General features: G+C 35.1%; 1 protein-coding gene across 4 annotated transcripts; it reads left to right on the forward strand.

Annotated features, from left to right (window-relative positions):
- On the forward strand, positions 3,325-16,920 carry LOC109833518 (E3 ubiquitin ligase PQT3-like). Of its 4 annotated transcripts, XM_020401221.1 has the most exons (16): positions 3,325-3,640; positions 3,728-3,815; positions 3,902-3,968; positions 4,572-4,705; positions 5,276-5,346; positions 5,437-5,536; positions 5,648-5,778; positions 12,206-12,376; positions 12,749-13,045; positions 13,476-13,523; positions 13,628-13,668; positions 13,959-14,049; positions 14,143-14,341; positions 14,514-14,618; positions 15,826-16,486; positions 16,616-16,920. In XM_020401221.1, the coding sequence occupies exons 1-15, from the start codon at positions 3,472-3,474 to the stop codon at positions 16,436-16,438; spliced, it is 2,325 nt and encodes a 774-aa protein (XP_020256810.1). In that variant the 5' UTR covers positions 3,325-3,471; the 3' UTR covers positions 16,439-16,486; positions 16,616-16,920. The 4 variants fall into 4 exon arrangements, with proteins under 4 accessions (XP_020256810.1, XP_020256809.1, XP_020256811.1 ...); XM_020401220.1 differs by lacking the exon at positions 16,616-16,920 and having other exon boundaries at positions 15,826-16,567; XM_020401222.1 differs by lacking the exon at positions 16,616-16,920 and having other exon boundaries at positions 14,146-14,341; positions 15,826-16,567.

Raw genomic sequence — 24,869 nt, forward strand, 5'->3', positions numbered from 1 at the left:
TGTTTTGTGACTGTTTTGGCCGGCCTAGCCATAACAACCATTTTGACTGTTTTGCCCCCAAAAACGGTCAAAACGGTAAAAAAATAATGGTATTTTGTCATTTGTTTAGGGGGCTGCCTCAATAAATAGAGGGGGTTTTATTTGTTTTCCTCATCCAAAACTCATCTACTTCTCTCTAATACTCTCTTATATACTCTTATACACTCTTATACTCTCTAATGATCACTTTACCTCTCTAATTCTTTAATCAAATGGCTTCCGGATCTGATTATGAAGAGCAAAATCTAAGTTTCAAAATGAGTCATCCTACTATAGCTACTCCTACCGATCCTACCGATATTGATTCTGAATCCGGTGGCGACGATTCTTCACCAAGAGCTTCTAAAAGCCCGAGATCTGATGTATAAAATTTTTTCGAGAAGATAGACGTCACCAATGATGAACACGGTAGGATCCTCACCCAGAAGGCTAAGTATGCGTCGTGCGGCAAGATTTTCCAATCTCATCATAAGAGCGGCACCAACCACGTCAAATGTTATTTAGATAAACACAACAAAGGCCATACACCTCAAGGTGATATCCGACAATGTATGATCTCACAATCCTCATCTTCTAGTAGTCTCGGTAGTTGGAATTATAACGCAGCTCGTGCCAGGAAATACGTCATCAGGTTTATTATTATTAAGAATCTTCCTTTTAAATTAGTAGAAGATGATGAATTTAAAGATTTATTTACAGATGGGTTTTACCCCGCATTTAAAAAAATTTCTCGTCAAACTTGTCAACATGATATTTTAAAACATTATTAGAAGGAACAAGGAAAAATAATTTCTTATTTTTAAAGTTTAAACAGTAAATTTTCTTTTGTTTCTGATATTTGGACATCTAAAACACAAACTAGTTATTTATGTATCACAGCACATTGGATTGATGAAAATTGGCAAATGTTTAAAAGAGTTAATTCCTTTATTGCAATTGAAGAGTCACATATTGATATTAATGTTGCAAATTCAGTAATTGAAGAACTTTTAAAATTAGAAATTTCAGAAAGAATATTTTCTCTTTCACTAGATAATACAAGTAATAATAATGTAGTATTGATTTTATCAAACAATCTCTGTCATTGTTATGTCATGGTGATCTTTTTCATATTAAATGTATATATCATATTTTAAATTTAATTATTCAAAGTGTATTTACTAAAATTAAACCCATGATAGAAATGGTTAGGATGGTAACTTATATGCATAATGCTTCTGAACAAAGAATTAGAAGATGAAAATAATTTTGTAAAATAAAAAAATTTAAAACCCAGATTGATTCCAAAAGATGTTGACCATAGGTGGAATTCCACCTATGCAATGTTAAGTGTAATAATAGAATATAAAAAATTATAAATGATTTTATTGCTTTTTATGCTTCTAGTTTTAGCTCTGGTAGCATGTATGGAATTACTGAAGATGAATGGACAGTTATAAATAATTTAAAAGAGATGCTACAAGTTTTTATGATGCTATAATGTTATTATCTGGGTGTTATTATCCAACCATTACTTTAGCTGCTTTACAAATTTTAAGTATTAAAAGAAATTAATAAATATCGTATGGATGATTATTTTGGAAGTATAATTTTTTAAATGGAAAGTAAATTTAATAAGTATTTTAGGCATATTCCTATTATTTTTGGTTTGTGGGTTCTTATTGATCCGTAATTGAAGGATATTGGCATTCGAAGTTTGTTACATTCATTGTATGGTGGACAGATAATAGACATTGATGATGGTAGCACCATCAGTGCTACTACTCATCATAATACTATTAGAAATTATTTTTAAAGCTTATATGATGAGTATGTAGCTAAATATGGTGTAGCTACACAACAGTCTACAAGTTCGGCTTCTTCGAGCTCAAGTCGGGATAAAAGAGTAAATTTTGATAGGCATGCTATGGTAGCTGAGCTAACTGGTGGATCTGGACTTGGATCATCATTGGAGGTTTCTCAAATTGATCAATATTAAACTGCTTCTTTAGTTAAATATCAAAATAATAATTTAGATATTTTTCAATGGTGGAAAGTATATGGAATAGTTTTATATCCTATATTTTCCATCATGGTTTGTGACTTACTAACAGTGCAGGTTTCAACGGTAGCTTCGGAATCAGTCTTCAGCACAGCAGGACATTTGATCGACGACCATAGGACATCGTTAGATCTGTATATTGTACATGCGGTGATGTGCTTACAAGATTGGTGGAGGTACGAGAAGAGAACGCAAGACATCGATCGGATGGCTGATATTAAAGATAAATTTAAAGAGTTGGGACTAGCAAATAGATATAAAGAGTAAACAATATTCATCGAATTATAATTTTTATTTCTTACCTGAAAATTTGTAATGAATTATTTTAGAAACAGCTGCAAATGATAGTGATATAGGTGAGTAGGTACCAACCTAGTTGGGATATACTCATCTATTGTGATGAGTTTATACTTGTAAAGGATTAACTGATTATTAATAAATAAGTTATTTTTGTCATATGCCATTTTTAAAGTTTTTTTTATTTGCAATTTATGTAATTTCAAGTGATTAATAATATTATTGTTTTTATTAAAAAAGTTTGTAATTTTTTATGTATTATTGAAAATTTAAAGAGATAAAAAAAATTTGAAAAACAAAAAAACCGGTCCGGCTCGCTCAGGCCCCCGGGCCTATGCCCGGTTTTCCGAGCCGACCCCTAGATATCCTCACAATCACTAATGGCAAAGTTTTAATTGTGTTTGTTAGACAGAGAATGTGTAACCGTTTGAATTAATTGTGTATCAGAGAGATAGTGCATGGGAAAGCGTGAAGCATTTATTATTCAAGTGAAATGACAAAATTGCCCTCATGTCTTTAGTGGAATGAATGACATTTTCCTCCTTCCATTCAATATTTCCTATCCCCATACAGTTTTCAATATAATAGTATAGATAAGCCCTCTCTTGATTCATGTAAGTCCCATTTCTAGGATTCCAAAAGCATCATCGTACTTGGACAGAAAGGGCAACACCCTCAAAGGAAATGCTCTACAATTTAGATAGAATCTAACAAATTATATGTTCCCTTCACAATTCGACTACCACACTCCTCCTCAAAGTATTAATTTAGATACACTTTTGGACATGGATACCCATACTTTTAATATTTACCCGATATTGTTAATATTTACCATAAATCCAACTGGAGTTGTAAACCTGCAATTAAATCTTATTATTACCTAACTTAAAAGGAGGGCGCGTAGGTTCATGCACGCTGACACATGTTCAAAATTGGTTGTATGCAAATCCAAAACTACTTATTAATACCTTCAAAAAAATCAACCGTTTCTTTTTGGTTCTCGTCTTCTACCGCCTCTTCTTCATCTCCTCTACCCTCCCCCTAAACCAAAGCCTAAATCAAAGATTCAGATTTTGAAACCCTAGCCCTAATCGATGTCAATCCGATTCAAGTTCAGAAGCTCATTGGCGTTCGAGTCCGTCGACCTCGACGGCCGCCGCTCGATTTCTGTTGGTGAGCTCCGGGCTAAGATCATTGCTCGGAAAAAGTTACAGCTCTGTAAAGACTTTGATCTCATTATCTCTGATGCTGAGACTGGCGCAGGTTTGATCTTTTCTCTTGGTTGTGTAATAGCCCTTTGGTTCCCCCAATTGTTTTTGGTGATTTAATTGGTTTTTTGCGTGATTTTAGCTTTTGAGAATGAGGAGATTGAGCTAAGGGAAGGATCGAGCGTTGTGGTCAAGAGAGTGCCTGCTGAGCTGTCCTCTCCATGTGATTTGTGAGTTTCTGTGGCTTTTAATTTTACATTTGGTATTTTAACATGCCTCTGATACTAGAATTTAATTTTGTTATTTTCTGGCATAGAAATGTTGGGAATGTCGCCAGAAAAGATCGTGTATATGCAGAGAGGGTTGCGACAGTGCATGCTCAGGTAGTGCTTCTGCTTTTAATGAATTTACTTGCACTGACTGGATGGGTCAAATGATGTATTTTTGTGATGGATGTTCAATTTGTACTTGGTCAGAAACAATGAAGGAGGATATGATAGTGCCTAAGTTAACCGAGAACTGAATGGAATAAAAAAAACTGGGATATAGACATTGTTATTTTGTTGTTTGCCTTTTCAATTTTTACTCATCATTCTTTAATTGCTTATTTGCCGGATTCCACTCTATGGTCATAAATGCAATGGTGGCATTGTATGTACTTGTGTGTGTGTGTGTGTGTGTGTGTCTGTGTGTGTGTGTTGGGGGGGAGGGTGGTCCGGTCTTCCTTAACCTGCTAATTTAGATTTGACAATTATAGTATTCCTATGGAAGAAATATATAATCATAATCCATCTGTTTGCACTGAGTTCACCTGATGTGTTATGATTTTCTAAGTATGTTTGGTTCTTAAGAATCTTTACTATATATTAGACCTTTTTTTGTTTATAGTATACTTTCTATCCTTATTTGATTGGCGATTATGATGTTTCTTGTATGTTATTGCAGCCTGTTCTTCGCTCATATTGAGTTTATTTTTCCCTTAGCAGAATGTTGATAAAGAGAACTTTGATGACTTTTGTGTGGATTTATTTCCCGTTCATCAGGGATCTTTACCGGAGTGTAATGATGCCATTGGCAATATGAATTTCACTGCCAATAAAAAAGATAAGCTTGTTACCAGGTACAACTTCCAACGAATTTTATTTTCAGATAGCACTTTATTCGTTGAGTTGGACTGCAAACCTTATGTTAATACACAAGAAAGTATATTTAACGCATCCACCATCCACTATATGTCACGACATATGGTAGGTCAAGTTTCCGAAGGAGTACTTGTCAGGAAGAAAATTAATGGTGGAGCATCGAAGCATTTGTGGTGGAAAATGCTAAATTTACACTTCCACATTTAATGGAAGTCTGTAACCTTTCACATGGTCTTTCTAGCCATTATTTTGTATGCCATTTTAATAGTCAGTAAGAATAATTGAAGTTCACTGCCTTTGAACTCATGCTCCTCCATTATAAACTGATGGAGTTCCTAGACCTTTTTGCTACATTTTATTTGATACTGCTTCTGTGATTGGGCCTGATGTATATGATGGACTATTTCAGTTAAGTTGTTTCTTATGTTTACAATTTCATTCCTTTCTGCACTAAATTTCATAGTTTTAAAGGTCATAGTTATTACTTTCCATTGCTTTGTATTTTTGTTCTCAGTAAAAGTATTTGTTATTCATTTCTATTGATCTAGATTCTCTGAGGCACCTGTCCAAAGATGTCAAAATGTTGAAAGACCTTATGTCAACAAGGCTATGTCAAAAGGTTAATACCGTCACTAGAATTTTTTTTCTATATTAAAGCCTATTTATCTGCAATATTTGTGTTTATATGTTACTTTATCTGAAATGGCAGAAGGTACCGGGGATAATTGTTTTGAAGAACCTGCTAATGAAGAAATTCAAAAGCAAATTAAGTTGGGGTTGGAGAAAGAAGAACCCCAGAAATTCGATAAGTAATATAATTTGCCCACGATAACTTTGTTATAGAATCATTGTCACTTTACGATTTTCCGGTGAAATTTTCCTATATTTTCTTGATATCCATAATACATTAAATCTCATAGACATGCTGGTATGCCCTTGCCAATGGCGTTTGACATGGATTTGCCAATGGAATTGAGGTGCTCCCTTTGTAATGCAATCTTCAAAGATGCTGTTATGATCCCATGCTGCCAACATAGTTTTTGTGGAAAATGTAAGCTATTCTTTTATGGCTCTATTGCATCTGCAAATGGCGGATATTTTAATACTTATCTTTACAGCTTGGATATTTGCTTGTAGGTTTTCCAAACAATGCCTTGATGTTTAAATTAATATCTCCTTTTTGTACTGTAAAATGGAAACCTTTTGGAGCCTATGTTAGGTTGTGAATTCCATAATTACATTTTAGGATTAAAACTCTTGTTCTCAGATTGTTTACAAATGTAAAGGTTGTATATCTGATGTATTACCAGCTTGTAGTATATTGAAATTCCATACACTGTTTATTTTTCTATTTTGGTTTTCTACCTGAGCATAGATTTATTTTGTTTTTCAAAGTTTAATGCTTTTTAACTTATGACTGGCGAGTTTATGTTTGAGACCTTAGAAAATTAGTGAATGTTAGTGGAGGAATTGTCCACTATTTCTACTATTTTTTCTAAAGAGGGCATGCTCGTTTTGTATCACGTCCAAGATAGTAAATCTTTTCAGAAATATAGTTCCCATTATAGCTAGAATCTCAATTTAATCAGGATTTCTATAAAACGAAACTTATCAAAGTTGAGTAAGAAATACTCTACCCCCCCAATTTCCAAAATTTTGGAAATTGGGGGGTAGGGTATTTTAAAAACCATACACCCTGATTTCCAACATTTTGGAAATGGGGGGTAGGGTATTTTGTTGACAGGTGTGGAACCCACATGCATTCTACATGCCTGAAATCTAGTTTTCTTAAAGGGAAAGAAGGTTGAGTAATGGAATATCTTCGATAATAGAAGGATATTTAATATGGCATCATCTCTCATATCTTACAACAAATTATCGAATGTGTTGTTTGACAACATATTATGATGATGTGTCCATACTAGGTGCGCGTTGGCCCAATGTCTTGCTTGACATGCAGTATATTGTAAGCTTTCAGTAACCATCATAATTTTGTTACTTATGGAAGTAATGGGTTAAGGACATTTGCTTTGCATAATGTTCTAAAAAACCACACTGGATTGTGTGAACGCTGTTAGAATGAGAAAACTAGTTTCTTGGTTCCACTACTAGAAGAAGCTGTGTATTTGATATTATAACAAGGAAAAACTATCAGTTTACCTTTTAAGCTACATAGAAAAAACAGTTAAGATTTTACAAGACCTCTTTAGTTTGAACAACTAAATAATGCGCCATATCGACTTTTAACAACATTTACAAAAAGGGTTTGGAGATCTTGTTAATGTGGCTATCTCTAGGGCTCGCACATATACTTTTGCATGTATATCATATAGATGAATGGAGGCTGAATTTTAAACATGTTGCATCTCCAATGCAAAAACTGATGGATTACTTCTGTAAAGTTGATATGAAACACTTTATAGTATGAAACAAAGGCTATAAAAGTTTTTTGGGGTGGAGTAAATCGCAAAGTGGGACACACCACATGAGATGCTTGAATAATTTTTTCATTTTGTTTTTAAGATTTTGTGAAAATCTTAATAAGTTTACTTGCCTATACATGTTTGATGATTAATGAAGCAAAATATTTACATTTTTATCAGTCATTTGAAGTGTTTTTTGAAATAAATATAGTAAATAATCACATTGCTTTTTATGAACATATAGGAGTAATCAAAAGAATATAATAAAGAGATCTTCGTGGGACGAGGAAATTTTTAAGCGTGATGCATGGAATTAGTGGAGAAGAGAGATTTTATCTAGTGAGATGGTGGGTGTTTTGTAGATTAATTGGGTTTTTGTATAAATTATTCAATGAAAGAAAGACAAAACACCGGGGAAAGACTTAGGGTGCCCAACCATATCCGTAGCCGCGGACCGCAGATGTATCGGTAATCGTATCGGCGTATTCGTTAGGATACTGATATGGTTATTAGAATCTATAACCGATATGATAGGATATGGTTACGGATATGGTTATACAGTGAAAGATTGGGATCCGTATCTGAAATATCCGAATATATGTTGATCATACAATTGCAATTGTTTTAACACTTAGATTCATGGATTTGAGACAAATTTTGATGATCAATAGTTTAGTCTTAGCTTTTCAGATATAATGAACACGTTAATGAACTCTCTTGTGTCATAGGAACTAAATATTTTCCTATATTATCTGGTTTTCTCATATGCTTGTTGTATCCGCATGTTATATCCACATATATTCCGTATCCGTCTCCGATTTTGGCACATATCATTAAAAGTTTTCCTTACCAAGGCATATTCTCATTCGTATCCGTATCCGTGATTGATAAGCGGATATGGATATGGTAAACATCATATCCGAGCCGTATCTGGACCGCATGCACCCCTAGGAAAGACCCATGTTAGGCAAGGTGATCAACATGAGATCAAAATGAGAAATAGTTTAGTAAAGTGAAATATCTCGTAAATGGTAATGCAGTACATGGCAGCAAGAAGAGAACCATATTACTAATATTAGTTTGATACAATGTAGGATTTGACTACAATCCAAAATCCATCTATTTAATTATCCAAATGTGAGATTTCAAAAATTAATATACACCACTCCTGATTAGTATACTCCAATATAAGCACCTCGTGATCACAAAATTTTTTGTCTGCCTTTTGTATTGCAGACCACGCTTTGGATTCATGTTACAAACTCAGAGAACTGGTTTAAAATCTTAGTTCCGATGCTTAGATTCGTACACTTAGAAAAGTGTTACATATAAAAATGTTATAAGGGATTAGAAAAGTGTTACATAGAAAAGTGTTATAAGGGATTAATCTATTGAAAGGTCAACTCTGTAGTCAAGCATTTCATAAGTGATGTAGGGTTCAAAACCTTGAATGATTGGCTTTATTGTTTTTATGAGTTTACTTTATTATGAAAGTTTGCTATGTGAATGAGATTCTATTTTCTCACTTTATCTCATGCATGCACAGGTTTACATGAGCTTGTCTTGTGCATGATGTCTGCATGTATGTAGCCATATAGCATCCATGCATGCACGTGAAACTTGTGTTAGCTTGTAGCTTCTAGGTGTGTAGTAGGTTTTTCACAATTTTACCAGTTCATGTGAGCTCCTTTTGAATTACATTCCAGTTTGCATATTTCACTCTGTGGTGTGATTCTGATCTTGAAAACCAGAAGTGGTAATTAAAAAACTAAAGGATTAATAATGATGACTAATTTATTGTATTAGTCATTTCAATGTATTTTTTGCTCTAGTAATCAGTTTTTCGTTATTGCTCTTATTCACAGCTTTCAACATTTTTTTAGATGTTGGAGATGGAACTTGGACTAACTACTAGTGTTTTAGGCACACGTAATGCATGTATATAAACTATGATGAAAGTTTCTGCATAGCATTTAGCGAGAAAAGCAAAGTTTTTTTCTTTTCCATAATCTGCCAAAGGAAAAACTTATTGATGGGTAATTGTATAAACCTTGAGACCGTCAAAAGAGAAGTGAGTTAGCAACTGGATATTGTGACTGTTAATTATGCCAGCATAGCGACATTGAAATACTAAGGCATGTTGGCCTTGGGTTTTGAGTGGGACATTGTTACACTGTCCCTTATGCCAGGGAACCCTAAAGTTTGTATTATATATAGAGTGGTTCTTTTTGGATCAAAGTAGTTGCTTTCTTGATAAGCACCAGATCGTTGTTTATAGATAAAAGATGCAAGGTTCTATTTGTTATAGTTCTGAAAATCTATGATGCACGGATATGGATACGGGACACGGATACGACACGGACACGGATATGAGATACGACAAAATCCAAAAAAAAAAGATACGGGGATACGACAATGATGTTTTTAATTATTATTATATATAGAAAAATTTATAAAATAGGAATGGAGGGTGGACTTGAGGAGTCGGAGGAAGGAGGAGTCGGTCGGCGGGATCGGGTCGGAACAACGGAGCGGTCGGCAGGATCGGATCGGAACAACAAAGGTGATCGAATCGAACGGGAGTGAGCTGAGAGATTGAGAGAGGATTAGGGTTAGGGTTAGGGTTTTTTCTTTTTTTTCTTTCGTTTAAGTCAGTTGAAGATCGAATCGAACGGGAGATTTGAGAAATAGGGATGGGTTTTTTAATCGAACGGTCGGGTTGGATTTTAACAACCAAATCCGCAACCCGCAACCCGAATGAATCGGCCTTCGGCGAATCCGAGCCGTGTCCGAGCTCCTTTGTCTGCGTCCGAGCCTAATTTGACCGTTGACCCGTGTCGAACACGGATTGACCGTGTCCGACACGTGTCGTGCATGTGTCGTGACGAATCCGTGTCTGATTTGAGTCGGACACGGATTCGTGGCCTCCGGGGGCCAATCCGTGCTTCGGAGCTGGAAATATTTTCAAGCATAATATTTGTTTTCACTTGCATGCATATTATTCGTGCATAATCATTGGAATAATTTGAGTGAATACTCCTATGTCTACTATGACTCAAACCCGGATTTTCTAGTTGCCATGAAATTGTTTATCTTAAATAATACTTCAATGTTTTAGCTGTTTCATTACCATTATTCACTTCCCGAAACAAAATATAATAACGACCAGATTATATGGTAAAGAAAGGATAAAGGTAGTGTCCGGTTTCCCATATGCAAATCCATGGGTTATGTTCTTATTGGATTTGGCATTTTAACATAAATCCAAAACAAAAACACATCATGGTAGCTGCATAGAGTTTATACCTTAGAAGAGTTCTCTAGCTTGTTTGAGTACATTTATGGGCATCTACTCTAAGGAAAGAACAGTAGTTGTAAGTTCAATTTAATTGAGAGGACAAATTTTCAAAACCACCCCATTTGAGATTTTATTCCCAAAAAACAACCCTTTTCTCTTTATTTGTAAAAACCGACCTAGTTTTAGCCTCAGCGCTGAAACCAGGTCGGTTTTTACAAAAAAAGTTCTGAAACTTCACGGGAGTTCAACTCCCGTGAAGTTTAGCAGCTTAATTAAATAGCTGCTAAACTTCACGGGAGTTGAACTCTCGTGAAGTTTCTTAGTTAAAAAAAATTAAGTTGTGGAACTTCATGGGAGTTGAACTCCCGTGAAGTTTAGCAGCTTAATTAAATGATTTCTAAACTTCACGGGAGTTCAACTTCCGTAAAGTTTCGGAACTTTTTTGTAAAAACCGACCTGGTTTCAGCCCTGAGGCTGAAACCAGGTCGATTTTTACAAATAAGAGGGAAATGGGTCGTTTTTTGGGAATAAAATCGCAAAAGGGTCTGTTTTGAATTGTTGTCCTTAATTGACAAGCAGTAAATGTAAGTCATGGCTTGAAATAAAAGTAATTGTGTGTCCACATAAACCATGCAGATATATGAGTCAGACTAGATGTTTTTGGGGAAAAATTGAGCCATTAATTTCCTCAAGATTGCACAAAACATTGGCCTATTACTTTCTGTTCCAAGCTGTTTAGAAAAGAAATCTCTAGGATTAAGGATTTTTCTTTTATACCATGTTATAAAAATTTTAATTTCATGTTATGAAAAGAAACTCTTTTTCGTTGATCATTGAGGGGGTAATACCTTTTGTATATGCAAATATTGTATGATTATCTCTAGAAAGTCTTATGGACAGAAAACTCTAATAAGGAAAATTGTGATAACAGTACCAATTTAGTATATGATCTATCAAATATGCAATATTGGATCTGGTGAACCTCTTATACATGTTTGAAAACTAGGTTGAATACGTATTGATTTTGATGCATAATTCATAAACTTCCTACTTTGGATAGATACGGAGAATGCATATGTAGGCTCGGGTAGTTGTTATCATGTATAGTAGTAGTAATTTATTAAAGGATCCTTGTGTTGTCTTGGTTGATGGGAAATAAAGCATGTGAATCGACGGTCATCATATAAAAATTAACATGTATATGTACAATACCTCCAAATAGCTAAATACACTGTAAGAGTATGAGAAAGTTTTAAATTTGGGGTTTTTAGGATCATCTGAATCTTCTAGAAAAAAATAAAGCTTATAGGTGGAATTAAAACATTCAACATATTAGTTATGTTGATAAATCTGCAGCGCTGGCTACTTCTCCGAGTATAACAAATATAATAAAGACACTACATAAATTGCTTACTCTTTTACTCTTTACTTTATGATTCTTAGAATAAGATCACCTAATAAGAGATCAAAGAAAGCGGAAGCAGAGAGGATACTTTTTATTTGTCACTTAGCATCTAGCTTTTTTTTATATTAAAAAAAGGCATTTTATTGGCTGCTTAGCATGTTGTTGTTTTCCTTTAAGGAAATGGGTTTTTTTCATCAACATAGGTGTCAACCATCATGAGATATGAAACCCTCGCTGTCATCATAATGTCTTGACTTGCAGGATTAATAATTTATTCCAAATATTTTGTTGATTATAACTTATTTAATATCATATTGTGGAGTTATTTATTGGCTAAAATATGTTTCTACAGGTATCCAAATGGCATTACTTGAGAGCGGGAGGTGCCCAAAGTGTTCTTCAATGAAATGCACTGTCGGGACCTTGCTGCCAAACTTAACCCTTCGACAGGCAATCGATCATTTCCTTGAGGCAGAAGCAGCCAACAATGCTTTGGAGAACAAATTTCCTCGAGATGTTCCGGGTAAGACAGATTTATACAAATAGATGTATTGTGGTACTGTGTATTGGCAGGATTTAACTCAAATCTTATTATGCAGCACTAGTAATGCAGCACCAGTGACCCAAAAAAATAGCTTGATCATCAATCTTAACTTCTTTTTCCCTCTATGATTCTGATATTACAAAAATAAAAATTTTTAAGGAAAAAACGAGTGTAAAATTATGATTGTACTATGTTTTTTGAATCATGATAACCTACCCTCTGACTTACACCGACCTCCATATCCCAGTTCCTCATGTTTTTGAAAGTAGGCACATGTGCTTTTAAAAACAATAATCAGGTTTCGGTTCATTAAGTAGTTCATTAATATCTCAAGAATCACATAAAATGCAGATGTTGAATCAGGAATTCATGCGAAAGAAGTGTCTTTTGCCATGTCTATACGGAAAAAGGAACAAGGATTACCACATTCTCCTTCGGGAACAGGGAGAGAATCCAATCCGGTTATGGCAAAATCGGCATATGAAATCACGGTTACTGGTGGCATCGGAAAATCAACCCCTTTGCAACTTAATATGATAAATATGAAGGGGAATGAAAACAGTTCAGAAGCAGCATGTAATCTAATGGCTGGCTTTCATGGCGTTCCCAGTTCGTCAAAGTTGCCTCAGAATTTTCTTCAAGATGAAGGTATGAACAGCTTATTATTATCTTAATAATTTGTCATGGAATACTTTAGTATGACCTATGAAGAATGCTACCTTGCTCTTTTTTTATGCTGGAATTTTGAAATTGATATTGGTTCGTTACACGAACGTTCATATTAGAATGATACCATTTGGACACAGCACCACATCATTATTTGCAAGTATTAGTATAATTTTGCAACATAATTACCTGACAATTGCGCAGCACTTTTTGGAGGGGCAAAAAAGCTATGTCTATATGGTGGAAAGTAATTACTGCATGGGAAACAGTTTTGCTTGCCATATAATTAAAACTTAAAAAAGTTCTCTCACTAACTTATGTAGACGTGAGCTCTGCAAATTTCTAGTCTAAGAATTAGACTTGTGAATAAAGGCGGCTTACTCTATCTTGTTAAAATTTTGCAATGGTCCAGTTAACTTGGCTTGCCAGAAAAATAAGGTTCTTGGTGTCACCATCGTAGGTAATCATGAATACTAGAGTTGCTGTCTCTTTCTTCTTTTATCCTTTATCGTTTTCCTCACCTTCCTAGATGCCATGTTCATTTGTTGTTTTTGTAATTTGCAGATGGAGGTGGACCTTTTATGCCGTCAAATAGGAACAGAAAGGTACCCTCACCAATATTTTTCCGCTTCTCTGAGCTCAATTTTTTTTTTCTATAAAGCACGTTTACGTCCCCCCACCATCTTTTAAAAAAATAGAAAGAAAGAAAGAAACCCAAGTCAACAACAACAACCGTCAAAAAAGTAAACAGGGAGGGAACTCAGGGATTCTATATTCCTTTGTAGCGGGTGCAGAAAGCACCGATGTCTAGATCCTTGTAGCAGTATGCTTTAGATTGTCATTGTGTCTAAAATTGTTACATGCCTATCTAATAAGCCTTATTTCATTAAACCAGGGTGATCGAAATTGTTTCATGTGTGGGTCCCCTGATCATTTGATTAGAGATTGTCCAGCAGCTTCTAATTCATATCCATTTAATCAGACAGGTACGTGAGTGTTGTAGAATTGTTCTTTCCTGCTATATAAGTAGGTTATATTTTCTTTAAAATCTCTGCAAGTATCTTTGCTTTTTCGTTCAGGAGATCCTGCATTTGCTGGAGGCATTCCAATGTATGGGCAGGCTTATTGGCATGGGAATACATTCCTCCGAACTAGGCCTTATGCAAATACGTATGGTAGCCAGGAGATGATGCCTTTTGATCCAACAAGGGCCCAACTTTCACCAGGTGGAGTTTCTCCCTTTATGTCATCAATGTATACTGGCATGGCAGGACCCTAGTAAGTTATTTCTTCTGTACTTTGTTTCTTCCTTCGACTTTGTGGCAGTTAAATCTTAATATAATGTGTTTCATGACTTTTAAACTATTCTTTCATTTGATTTTTCATTTGTTTTATTATCATTACTATTATTGTTATTATTATTATTATTATTTTCAATGTTAAAATCCAGTGGATTCATGAGAACGGGAGGTGGACAGCCTACCATGATGCCTGAAGCAGAAAGACCCCTAAACCGTCAAACATTTCTGGAGCCTTTGCATGCCCATCAAGGAAGGTAGGCAACTTACTCAGCCTTCAGAAAATATCCTCATGTCCATAAAACATATGAATCCTTGCCTGCTTAGAGATTCTTTTCATAAGACTGTACTGTATTCGCTCTTGGGAAGTTCTTGGTGGAGTTAGAGTGCATAAATGCCATCTGAGCATATAAATTTTTATAACCACTTCCATAAATAACAGTGACCGTTAAATTTTACATAAATAATTTTTGTGCCTGATCTGAACCTTGAAGAACAAAGATATGCCACAGACAATTTTAGTATCAGACCAACATAAAGGTCTTTTATGCAACTTTTTTGTTCATATTTTTTCAATTTGGTTCTCTATTCTTGAAGTTGCAAGCTCATCTATCAGTTTTACATCTATGGAGAATACTTATTTGTTCCAACTTGAGACCTTAGTCCAAAAAGGCCCACTATTAAGTGATATATGCTGCAAATTTTGAGATGTATTTTTCATAAGTTTGACCATGAAATCCGTCTCCTGTTGCAAAATACTTCCGGTCTACCCTTAAACTTGGGCCAAATTTAATTTATACTCTTTCCTTTTTGTACTTTGTTGCTTGTACCGCTTATTTAGGGTCATGCAGTTAACCTTGATTTTGCCTATGGAAGCTGCCCTTTAAATGATAAGCAACTTATTCTTTTACTTGATGCCTTTTAGGTCAGAGGGTAGCTTAGTTGCACTCTCCATGTTATATTGTTTTTCTTTTTGCCATTTGCATTTAATGAGGCATGTGAGAAGTCATATTGTAATCTGCTGAAATGTTCCAGAAAAATTGCTTTTGAATTATTGCTCACAATTACTTAGGTATGTGAAAACAAGTCGTCCATAACAATACACATCGGATAAGGAAATTATACCTAATATTATGCCTCTCTTGTATATGAATTATTGATGTTTGTTCCATGTGTTTTAGTAAGTTTTGGTAGAAACTAGCAGAATGTTTAGGTATCTGAAAATATCAGGAGTTCTGATTTTGAGATTTTTTTGCAATATAGGCCATATTAACTCAAGAATATTGGTGATAATAATTGGAAAAAAATTATTAACAAATTTGCTAGAATACTAAAAGTGTTAGTAGTGATGTATATTCTTGCCTGCTGAAAGCACATGGAAATTCTGGGTTATAATTTACTCCAAGCCTTCTGAATGTATCGTAAATATTCTTCTCCTGAATTTTGGCTCCTGATTTGGGGCAGAGAGCCAGGCCTTGATCGCATGCCTGAAGATTGCTATTACAAGGGATTGCAAACGACCTTACATAAGAGGAAGGAGCATGCTGGTAGCTTCTTAGATGAGGAGAGCCCAAAAGTTCATAAGCAACACCAAGACAACAGACACTACGGCTCATCACATCGACAACCTGATGAAGAGCATTCTGTTGAACGTAAACATGAAAGACACCAATCAATTTCTTGGAGAGATCTACGGGCTCGACATCCTGAGAAATCAAATTCTGACAGCTCCAATCGACACAGTAGAGATCGGAAGCGAAATCACCATGCAATCTCCCTTGAGAAGCAAAGCGAAAGAAGAGGTCATTGCACGACTGCAGGTAACAAAAAGGTCTCTGAAGATGAGAAGGTTGATGCAGGTCATAAAAAGCACAGTCACAGGCATCATAATCTCTCAGCATCTAGAGAACAGAAGCAGTACCACAGGGAAATAGAGGCCAGTCACAACTCCAGGCCCTCAAAGCAAATCCCAAAGCTTAAAGTTGGCCACAAAGATTATGAAAGGCGGGAGCTGATTGAGGGTTTGGATGATAAGTATAGAGGAGGGTACTACCACAAACGCCAGAGAGGCCGGTAGTAACTCAAAGCTCTACTGTTTTATGGATTCGTGAAATATATTTTCAAGGTAAATTTATATGTACATGTTGGTCAACAGTCAAGTTCAAACATTTTGCATTTGAAGAGCGTTGCATTAAGTTTTTCCTTATCTGTGTTATGACAAGTGTTCATTTTGATATGTTGGTATACTGTACAGATTTGTTACAGACTGATGGAAATTTGGCTATCTTAACTTCATTTCTTCCGTTCTAACATTTCCATGAATTGGTTTTGAGGCATGGGAGAAATCATTATCAATGCTGTAAAACATCAAGTTTTATTGGCATGATCGAGGGATTCCTGTGGTTGGCCGAGGTATGCTCTCTGTAGCTGGAGTTTTTAGTAGTTAACTTGGTTCAGTTGAATATGGCTGAAGTTATAAATCTTAAGAGGGGGAAATGGGTATAATTTAGGTTTTTAGCTGTCTTTTCACAAATAATGAAGTTATGGGAACAGAGGTATTTATGGATATGCTAGTAAAGTTTATACGGTGCCTCAGTTTGTCTTCTTAGAGGTTGATCTAGAAGACTTGGGCTGGCACCCATGGCATTTACAGCATGAGAATTTATACTTTGGTGTCCGTCTTATTTTTATCTCCTAAAAACTGTTTGTTGTTCATTTGACTTACTTATCTGCTGCGTAATTTCTTTTCCTAGTTATAAATATATTTTCCGCTGCACAATTTCTTTTCCTAGTTATTCACATGATCTTTTAATAATGTCCCTTTAATAACATGATAATTCCAATTGCATAGTTGAGTATTTTTCTGTTCAATGCTCTAATGCTACTTTCTTTCGAATGACTTGTTCTATGCAAAATGCCTATGTCAGCTATTGCTTGCTAACTAGATGAAATAAATCACTGTTTAGGGGTGACACTTTTAACAACAATCGGTAAGTTTACGAGGGGTTTTGTCCTAGGCTTACTCTTTGCACTGGATTTTTCGTAAATAGCTTTTCTTGCGGTCTTTAGGGTTAGGAAATAGATGTGCTTTATTACCTGGTTAGTGATTATTGAGGCTGTTTTGATGCAAATGCCTGCCCAAATTAATTGGTTTTGTTCCGACTGTTCAAGAGTTACTTACCTAGTTAATTATGGTTTCATTAATAAAAAATAGCTAGGGCAAACACTGCGGTTGACTGGATTGCAAGCATTTGCTGCTTAGATTTAGTTACGTTTGCAGCTTATTAGTTTAAACAAACATTTAATTGAGCTCTTGATTGCAAGAAATGCCATGATGGTTACGTGCGTGCCAAATGAAACAGCCAGTTTGCTGTAGGAAACACTCAGATTGGTTGGATTGCAAACTTTTATTCCTGAATTTGGGCTATTTTGCATCTTAGCTTAGGCAAATTTACCCAATTCTACTGAAGTAAACACTGAATTTCAGCTTCTGGCTGTGCAAGAAACTGCCGAGATGTCAATGTATGAGCGATCAAAGAGCTTAGGAGCAACGTATACACTTTACTCTTATGTACATTTCACGCCACGTATTAAGTTATATCCTCTAATTTTGAAGAAATTGTCCATGGGAATATTAGCAGCGTCCCGGTTTACTGTATGCTATGTCGTATAAGACTTAGTTTACCAAGTAAATTACAGGTAATGGTTAAAATAAGTCCACCATGAGAAATATGATTTATGTCGATCAAACGCGTGCTGTATGATTTTCTTCTCACGTGAATAATTATGTTCTCAAAGTTTCCTTCCTTCAGTTGGCCTAAAAACCCGAAAATAGCGTGAAATATGACGAGTTGTGGACTGTAGGGCACAGCGTAATGTAGTTTTCCAGCCGCAAATAATGATCGACGCCTTCTTTTTGGCTCTGTGGTTGAAAAATTATGCAATTATACTTGATCCCTTACCTAGTTTAGGTTGGAGAAGAGCCATGCATGTCGGATGAATACTATATGCTGATTTTTTTAGAGTGAAGCTAGTAAATTAAGTTTTTAAAAAAAGGAAAATATATGGTGCGCTAATTTAACGGCGTGCAAGTGCTTAACCCATAGAGGGAGAATCTCTGATAATAATTTATTGGGCTATAGAAGGTAAGGGAGATGTAGTTATATATCGGGGTTATTAATATTACACGAAGTATAGTTCTAAGTACTTGCTTTAAACCTTTTAAAATAATAACAATGGGAAATTCAAAAGTTAAAAAGTCTAGGTGTGTCAAGGTACGGACTATATTTTGCAAGACCCACTCATGATGGATTATATAAATTTGTTTGGTCCCTGTCCATTTTAAGTATCTAAACCCATAATTTACGAGTCAATTCTTGAATTATTCAACGCTCAATATATCGCCCGAATATCTCAATGTTTATTACGCATCAAACGTAAACCTACAATTGTTTCTTGTGCATACTGTTATTTTTCTTTCAGTCTTTACCAATATCTTTTGTTTTCCAAGTATTGGCAGTATATTGCGTCTGAATCATGCTTAGAAAAAGAAAAGGAATCTGTCTACTTATAACTGGCTCATCTGATTGATTATCAATGGGTGGATAAGTCCATGTCCATGTATATAGTTAAATTGCTAGTCATGTTTAGCGTAGCATTATAATGCCATTTAAAATATAAAAAATGCTGAAGGCTAACGGAATGTGAACCCCTATTAATAAGTTATATAAACCCTGCTATGTTCCTCTTTTCCTACTCTCCCTCCGTTACTCCAAACTACATGAAAAGTAATCATTTATATACGATGGCTCAAGAGAGGAACTTCAGAAATAAGCAAGACATCTTCTTGGAGGTCTGTATACGAGATGAAAATGTGTCTAAATGTGTTAAAAATTAAGATGAGGAAATGTGGAGTATTAATGGGTGCGGGATGACTGGAGGCTTTGGTATCAAGATTAATTAAAGAACAGGAAATATCAGAAGAAAAGGCAAAATAATAAAAGCAGAGATGTGACCTGATTCTGCCATGTAATATGATTCAACAGCGTGGATATGATTTTTAAGATTCGTTGAGAAAAATCATCCTATATTTAAATCCATTTACATGTTTACCATATGGAGCTAAATATACTTGTCATATGATTCTATCGCGGCTTTTACATGCAAATTAACTTTGAAGAAAACTGAAATAGGGGATCGGTCGCTTTTGAAACCTTAGGGCCTATTTATATGAATGGTGCAAATCTTGAAGGGGGGTTTTCTGTAATTAACCCATGAGACAACTAAGAATCCAGTAGGACATATGGTTTTGAACTCCTCTGGAGTAAATCATGCTTGAGCTAATTGAGCTTCCAACAGATGATTTTTTTCAGTCCCAAAAGAAACTGACCTTTTTGAGCGTTGATCTAGAACTCATGCTACCCAGTTGAACAGCAAAGAAATTGAACATAAAATCCTTTCCATTTAATAAAAAATATACTATTTTGTAAAGTAGTATCTAATATCTTTCTGGTTCTTCTTTCTAATTTTGGAAAGAAAAAAAATCTCCATAGGTGCTAAATGAGGAAGATACGCAGGGTTAATTCCTTGTTCAACAGATTGGGGTTTATTTGTATGTTGTACTAAACGTACCAAGAGTGTTAAAGTCCCCAGATTAGCCTAAAGCAGGTTTAATCTTAAGGGGACTACATAAAGTTACTATTCATTCAGCGCTCACTGACTAAATTAAATAGTTATCCCATGAACAGAATAATTGAAGAAGAAGCAGTCTCTGAATTATTCATACAGTCGCAGACAGTATCAGAAGAACAGAAGCATTCATTTTGAGTTCCTTGGTTCATTCAATAACTTTCATATGTGAGAAAACTTTCAATGATCAAATTAAAATGAGGCTAGAAGTGATCTATAATGCAGAAAGGCTAACAAGGCACGCTAGCAAATATGATACATATGAGCTTTTTTTTTTTTTTCCTTTGGAGATATTATGCGATACAGAGAAAGGAGACAGATTCATCTGTCGAGTGCTATGAACAGAACAACGAAGAGTATGAAGTAAAAGGTAGCGAACGGGCCTTGTTGGTCCTAAGTCCTCGGGTTCCTGTATGAAGATGTGAAAAGATGAACGCTCGCAGAAAAGTTTATATTGTAGGCATCTAACTAGAAATTTCAGTGCAGACATCAACATGGGTGCAAATATGAAGTAAAGGTAGCGAACGAGCCTTGTTGGTCCTACGTCTTCGGGTTCCTGTATGAAGATGTGAAAAGATGAACGCTCGCAGAAAAGTTTATATTATAGGCATCTAACTAGCTAGAAATTTCAGTGCAGACATCAACATGGGTGCAAATATGAAGTAAAGGTAGCGAACGAGCCTTGTTGGTCCTACGTCGTCGGGTTCCTGTATGAAGATGTGAAAAGATGAACGCTCGCAGAAAAGTTTATATTGTAGGCATCTAACTTGAAATTTCAGTGCAGACATCAACATGGTGCAAATATTTTCAGAAGAACGTGTTGAAACTTGGAATTAATTAATCGTCATGGCAGCAATGTTTGGATTATACATGAGCCAAATAACTCAAACCTGCAGAGCCTGCATAAATTTGCACGATACAATATCGGGATGTTAAAAGAAGATTGGAGAAGAAAGAGAACAAGAGAAAGGAAAAGATCAAGGACACGATGTCTCTTCCATTGCAAAGTCTTGGAAGTACACAGGTTCCTCAATTCTTCACACTTCCCTTTTTATAAGCAGAGAGGGTAACCTGATGTTGCAAGTCAAATCTCAGATGGTATTAGCTTGTGTCGGTGGGAGCAATACGCGCACAGGTAAAATACATTTGGGAACATAAATTTGAACCTTAAATTATTTTTTAATCTTTTTTTTAAATAACGAGGAAGAAAAACATGCAGAAAATAATATGACAACATGAATATGCACATTTGAATCTAACGTAAAAAGAAAATTCACGCCCACTCCCTCTCGCAAATGTTTGTTACTGAGTAAGCTCGAAGCAACTTAAAAAAGGCTTGGTATTGTGGATGAGAATGATATACGAAGGCTTGATATCACAAGAATGACTACATATATTTATACTAATTAAAGACTTATTGCGGAAAGATTCAATAAATGCAGAAAATAAAAGAGAAAAATAAGAGAATGATATACTATCTAATACGTGAATATATGCTGTCTAACGTAGAAGGTATGATATCAAGAGAATATATTCTGTTATATATATTTAACAAAGATACTGTGCACTTCACCAGCCATTTTGTGTATGTGAATCTCAAGCGGCAAATAATTCTTAACAATTATAAACCAATAAATATTTTTCTCTCCCAACATTATTGAGCCACCAATTAGTACAAACTAAAATGCACCGTCACCGTGAACTCTCTGTGTTTACGTGGATCTCATGCCAATGGCACACCTATTATTAAAAGAAAATGATTAAAACATGCATCGACGCGCATAACCTCGAAGGGCTTTTTCGCCATTTTCCACGGAGATAAAAAGAGGATGAGGGTCACTTTAAAAAGAAGTCCCCACGATGCGATCCTCCTCGGCTGCCGCGGTGTCCTAAGCAGCGTCGGAGGAGCACTGGTCTCGAAAGGTGAGATGCTTCACTGGTAAATGAGACTGCGACAAACAAGGGCGGGTGTTGAGGAAGCGAGCTGGTGATGACGGGACCCTAACGGGCCTAACCGTGGCCATTTGAGAAATTCCGCTTTTTTGTTTTGGGTTTTTTAAATAGGATAAAATGTGTCAACGCCCAAAAAAAAAAGGAAAGCTCTTGTGGTCAATCCCTCTATATTATTTATCATGTGAGACCGCCTCCAATATATCAAATAATTATGTTTTAGTCCCTATATACTCTTCCAAGTCAGCACAGCGATAATTTTTTTGTGAAAACTCAATTCTATCCATTAACTCATTCCCCCCAAAACTGTCATGCTCTCTCTCTCTCTCCCCCCTCTTTTCTCTAGCTCAAACCCCCGTAAACTGGAGAACTCAAAATCGAAACTCTAGTTTTTACTCAAACGGCCATGAAACCCGTCAAAATTTTCTATAAAAAATAAGGAAAATGACCGAGAACCCTAATGTGAAGAAGGGTGAAGGAGACAACACCCAATTCAAAGTGGTTCATCGTCGGTGTCGCTCAACTTGGTTGACGAAGGAGACTGCGCGAGAATCATCCGCCTCCGCCTTTGCATCCTTATCCCTCGTAGGTAGTTCTTCTTCTCCGACGTCCTCTGAAGATGAGGACAGTAACGAGGTGACGGTGGCTCCGTTGCTCATGAAAAGGGGACAGAAATTTCGAGAATGCAAGAGGAGACATTCGACAGAGGATGCGCTCATCTCTAAGAAGAAGCAAGTTCCCAATTAACTTCAAAAATTTTAGTTTTGAGTTTAGTTAATTTTAGTTATAAGTATTTTGTAAAATTATAGTGTTGGATGCTAGTTGAAAATTTAAGCGAGGAAAAAGGAAGAAAGTTAATATTTTACTTGTTTGAAATGCAACTAAGATTTATGGGGTCTGTTTGTGGAAAAATGATGGTGAAAAACTGGCTATTGTAATGTAGAACTAATTTATTAATTGCGGAGTATGATCTTAACAATATGAAGTGTAATCATTATGAAGTAATGCATGTAAAAAAAATACTCATTTGTTGTTAGCTATTAGCAATGCATGTCAATAATTCTCATTGGTTGTTAACTTTTAGCCTTAAGTGTTAATTATTAGCCATGCATGTTAATAAAACTTAACTTTTACTAAGTTAACACCTTAACTGTTAACTATTTTTAATTCATGTTAATAATAATTATTTGTTGCTAGGCTAAGGTCATAACTATTGAAGTTTAATATTCAATTCGTTGGTAATAAAAGCGGATATAACTTTGAACCTTACTTGTAGATTTTTTATCTTAATCTGAGTGAAATTATTATGTATAAAGTATAGACCTATTGTATGACATATAGACTCATTGTCTGGAATTTAGTTCATTGTGTTATATTATCATGTATGAAGCATGTACAATGTACAATCACTTTCAACTATTATGAAAACTAAGTGAATATTTACAATTGGATTTGACATGTATTACATTTTGAGAAGTATAATCGTAGCCTATGAATTTTTTATTTAAGTGATAGCATTACATGAAAAAAATAAACAACTGATGTTAACCTTTACATATACATATTTCATCATTAGATATTGAAGTCCATAAAATAATGTTAACTTTTATGAACAGATGTTAACTTTTATGGAGTGTTGTTAACTTTCATCTGTAAGTGTTAACTTTTATAAATGATTGTTAAGTGTTGACCTTTGATGTTAATATTTACCATTGATGTTAATTAGTGTAATAGGTATTAAGAATTTGAATGATTTGTTAAGAGTAAATATTTATTTATGCAGGAAAATTAATGCAGTTGTATGTGATATCAGGCCTACAACAAGTTTTGGAATATACTACGCATTCATGAAAATCTTGAAGCAAGAATGAGGAAGTGGCATTGGGATGCCTATAAAGGTAGTAATTTTGAGCACTATATCTTATTTGACCTCTAACAGTTAATTGACCAGTACTAGAGTATGTGTTGAGTCATTATGTTAGCAAACAAGATGAATTTTCTTTCCCTGATTCTAAAATTAGGTTCAGATTTATGTTCCGGTTGCTTCTGGCAGGATGATAATGTCAGTTAAATTTGATGAGGAGTGGTGCAAGATCATACGAGATTCCCAATTGATGGGGAGTTAATTTATGAAAATAGAGACGCGCACAACCAGCTCTGGATGGAGTACTTTGAAGAGAAAAAGAAATGATGAATGCTAAGGCTCAGGCAAAGGGTCGAGAGAGAGAGAGAAGTAGTTAATAGCATGCAGAGATATGTTGAAGAGTTACTAGAGACACTTGTTGAGTCAAGCTCAAAGAAGGATATTGAGGATTTCGTGCTACTTCAGATTTTGTACCATTATGCAATGATTTGGTGTCCTAAGAGCTCAAAAGCCATCCCAAGGATGTTGTTTCCTATGTGGGTAGCATTGAGAGAGTAAATAATATTGCGTGGGGTAAATTAATTTTTGATGAGACAAAGAGAGACATCTAAATTGCCTTGGAATGAATGAGAAAGTCAGGGGGTTATGTATGCACCTGGATGCATGCCACTCATTCATGTAAGTTGCATGTTCATATAGTTTGTTTTTTATTTTAATTATTAGCAGTTTTGATAATTATGATGAAGGTTAACATGCATCTGAAAACATGTACTCATACCTATACATCAATGTCATCACATTTTAGGTAAATATAATACATTAGAGGAAATATGAAATAATTTCATAAAGTTAACATCTAACAGTGAAAGTTAACAGTTATCTATGAAATATAACATCCAACTGTGAAAGTTAACATATATCAATGAAACGTAACACCTAACGTGTAAGGTTAATATATTGCATAGTAAATTAACAACTAACATTGTACTATAAGCATCTACTACAA

The sequence above is a fragment of the Asparagus officinalis genome, chromosome 3 (assembly GCF_001876935.1).
Source record: "Asparagus officinalis chromosome 3, Aspof.V1, whole genome shotgun sequence".
NCBI lineage: Eukaryota > Viridiplantae > Streptophyta > Magnoliopsida > Asparagales > Asparagaceae > Asparagus > Asparagus officinalis.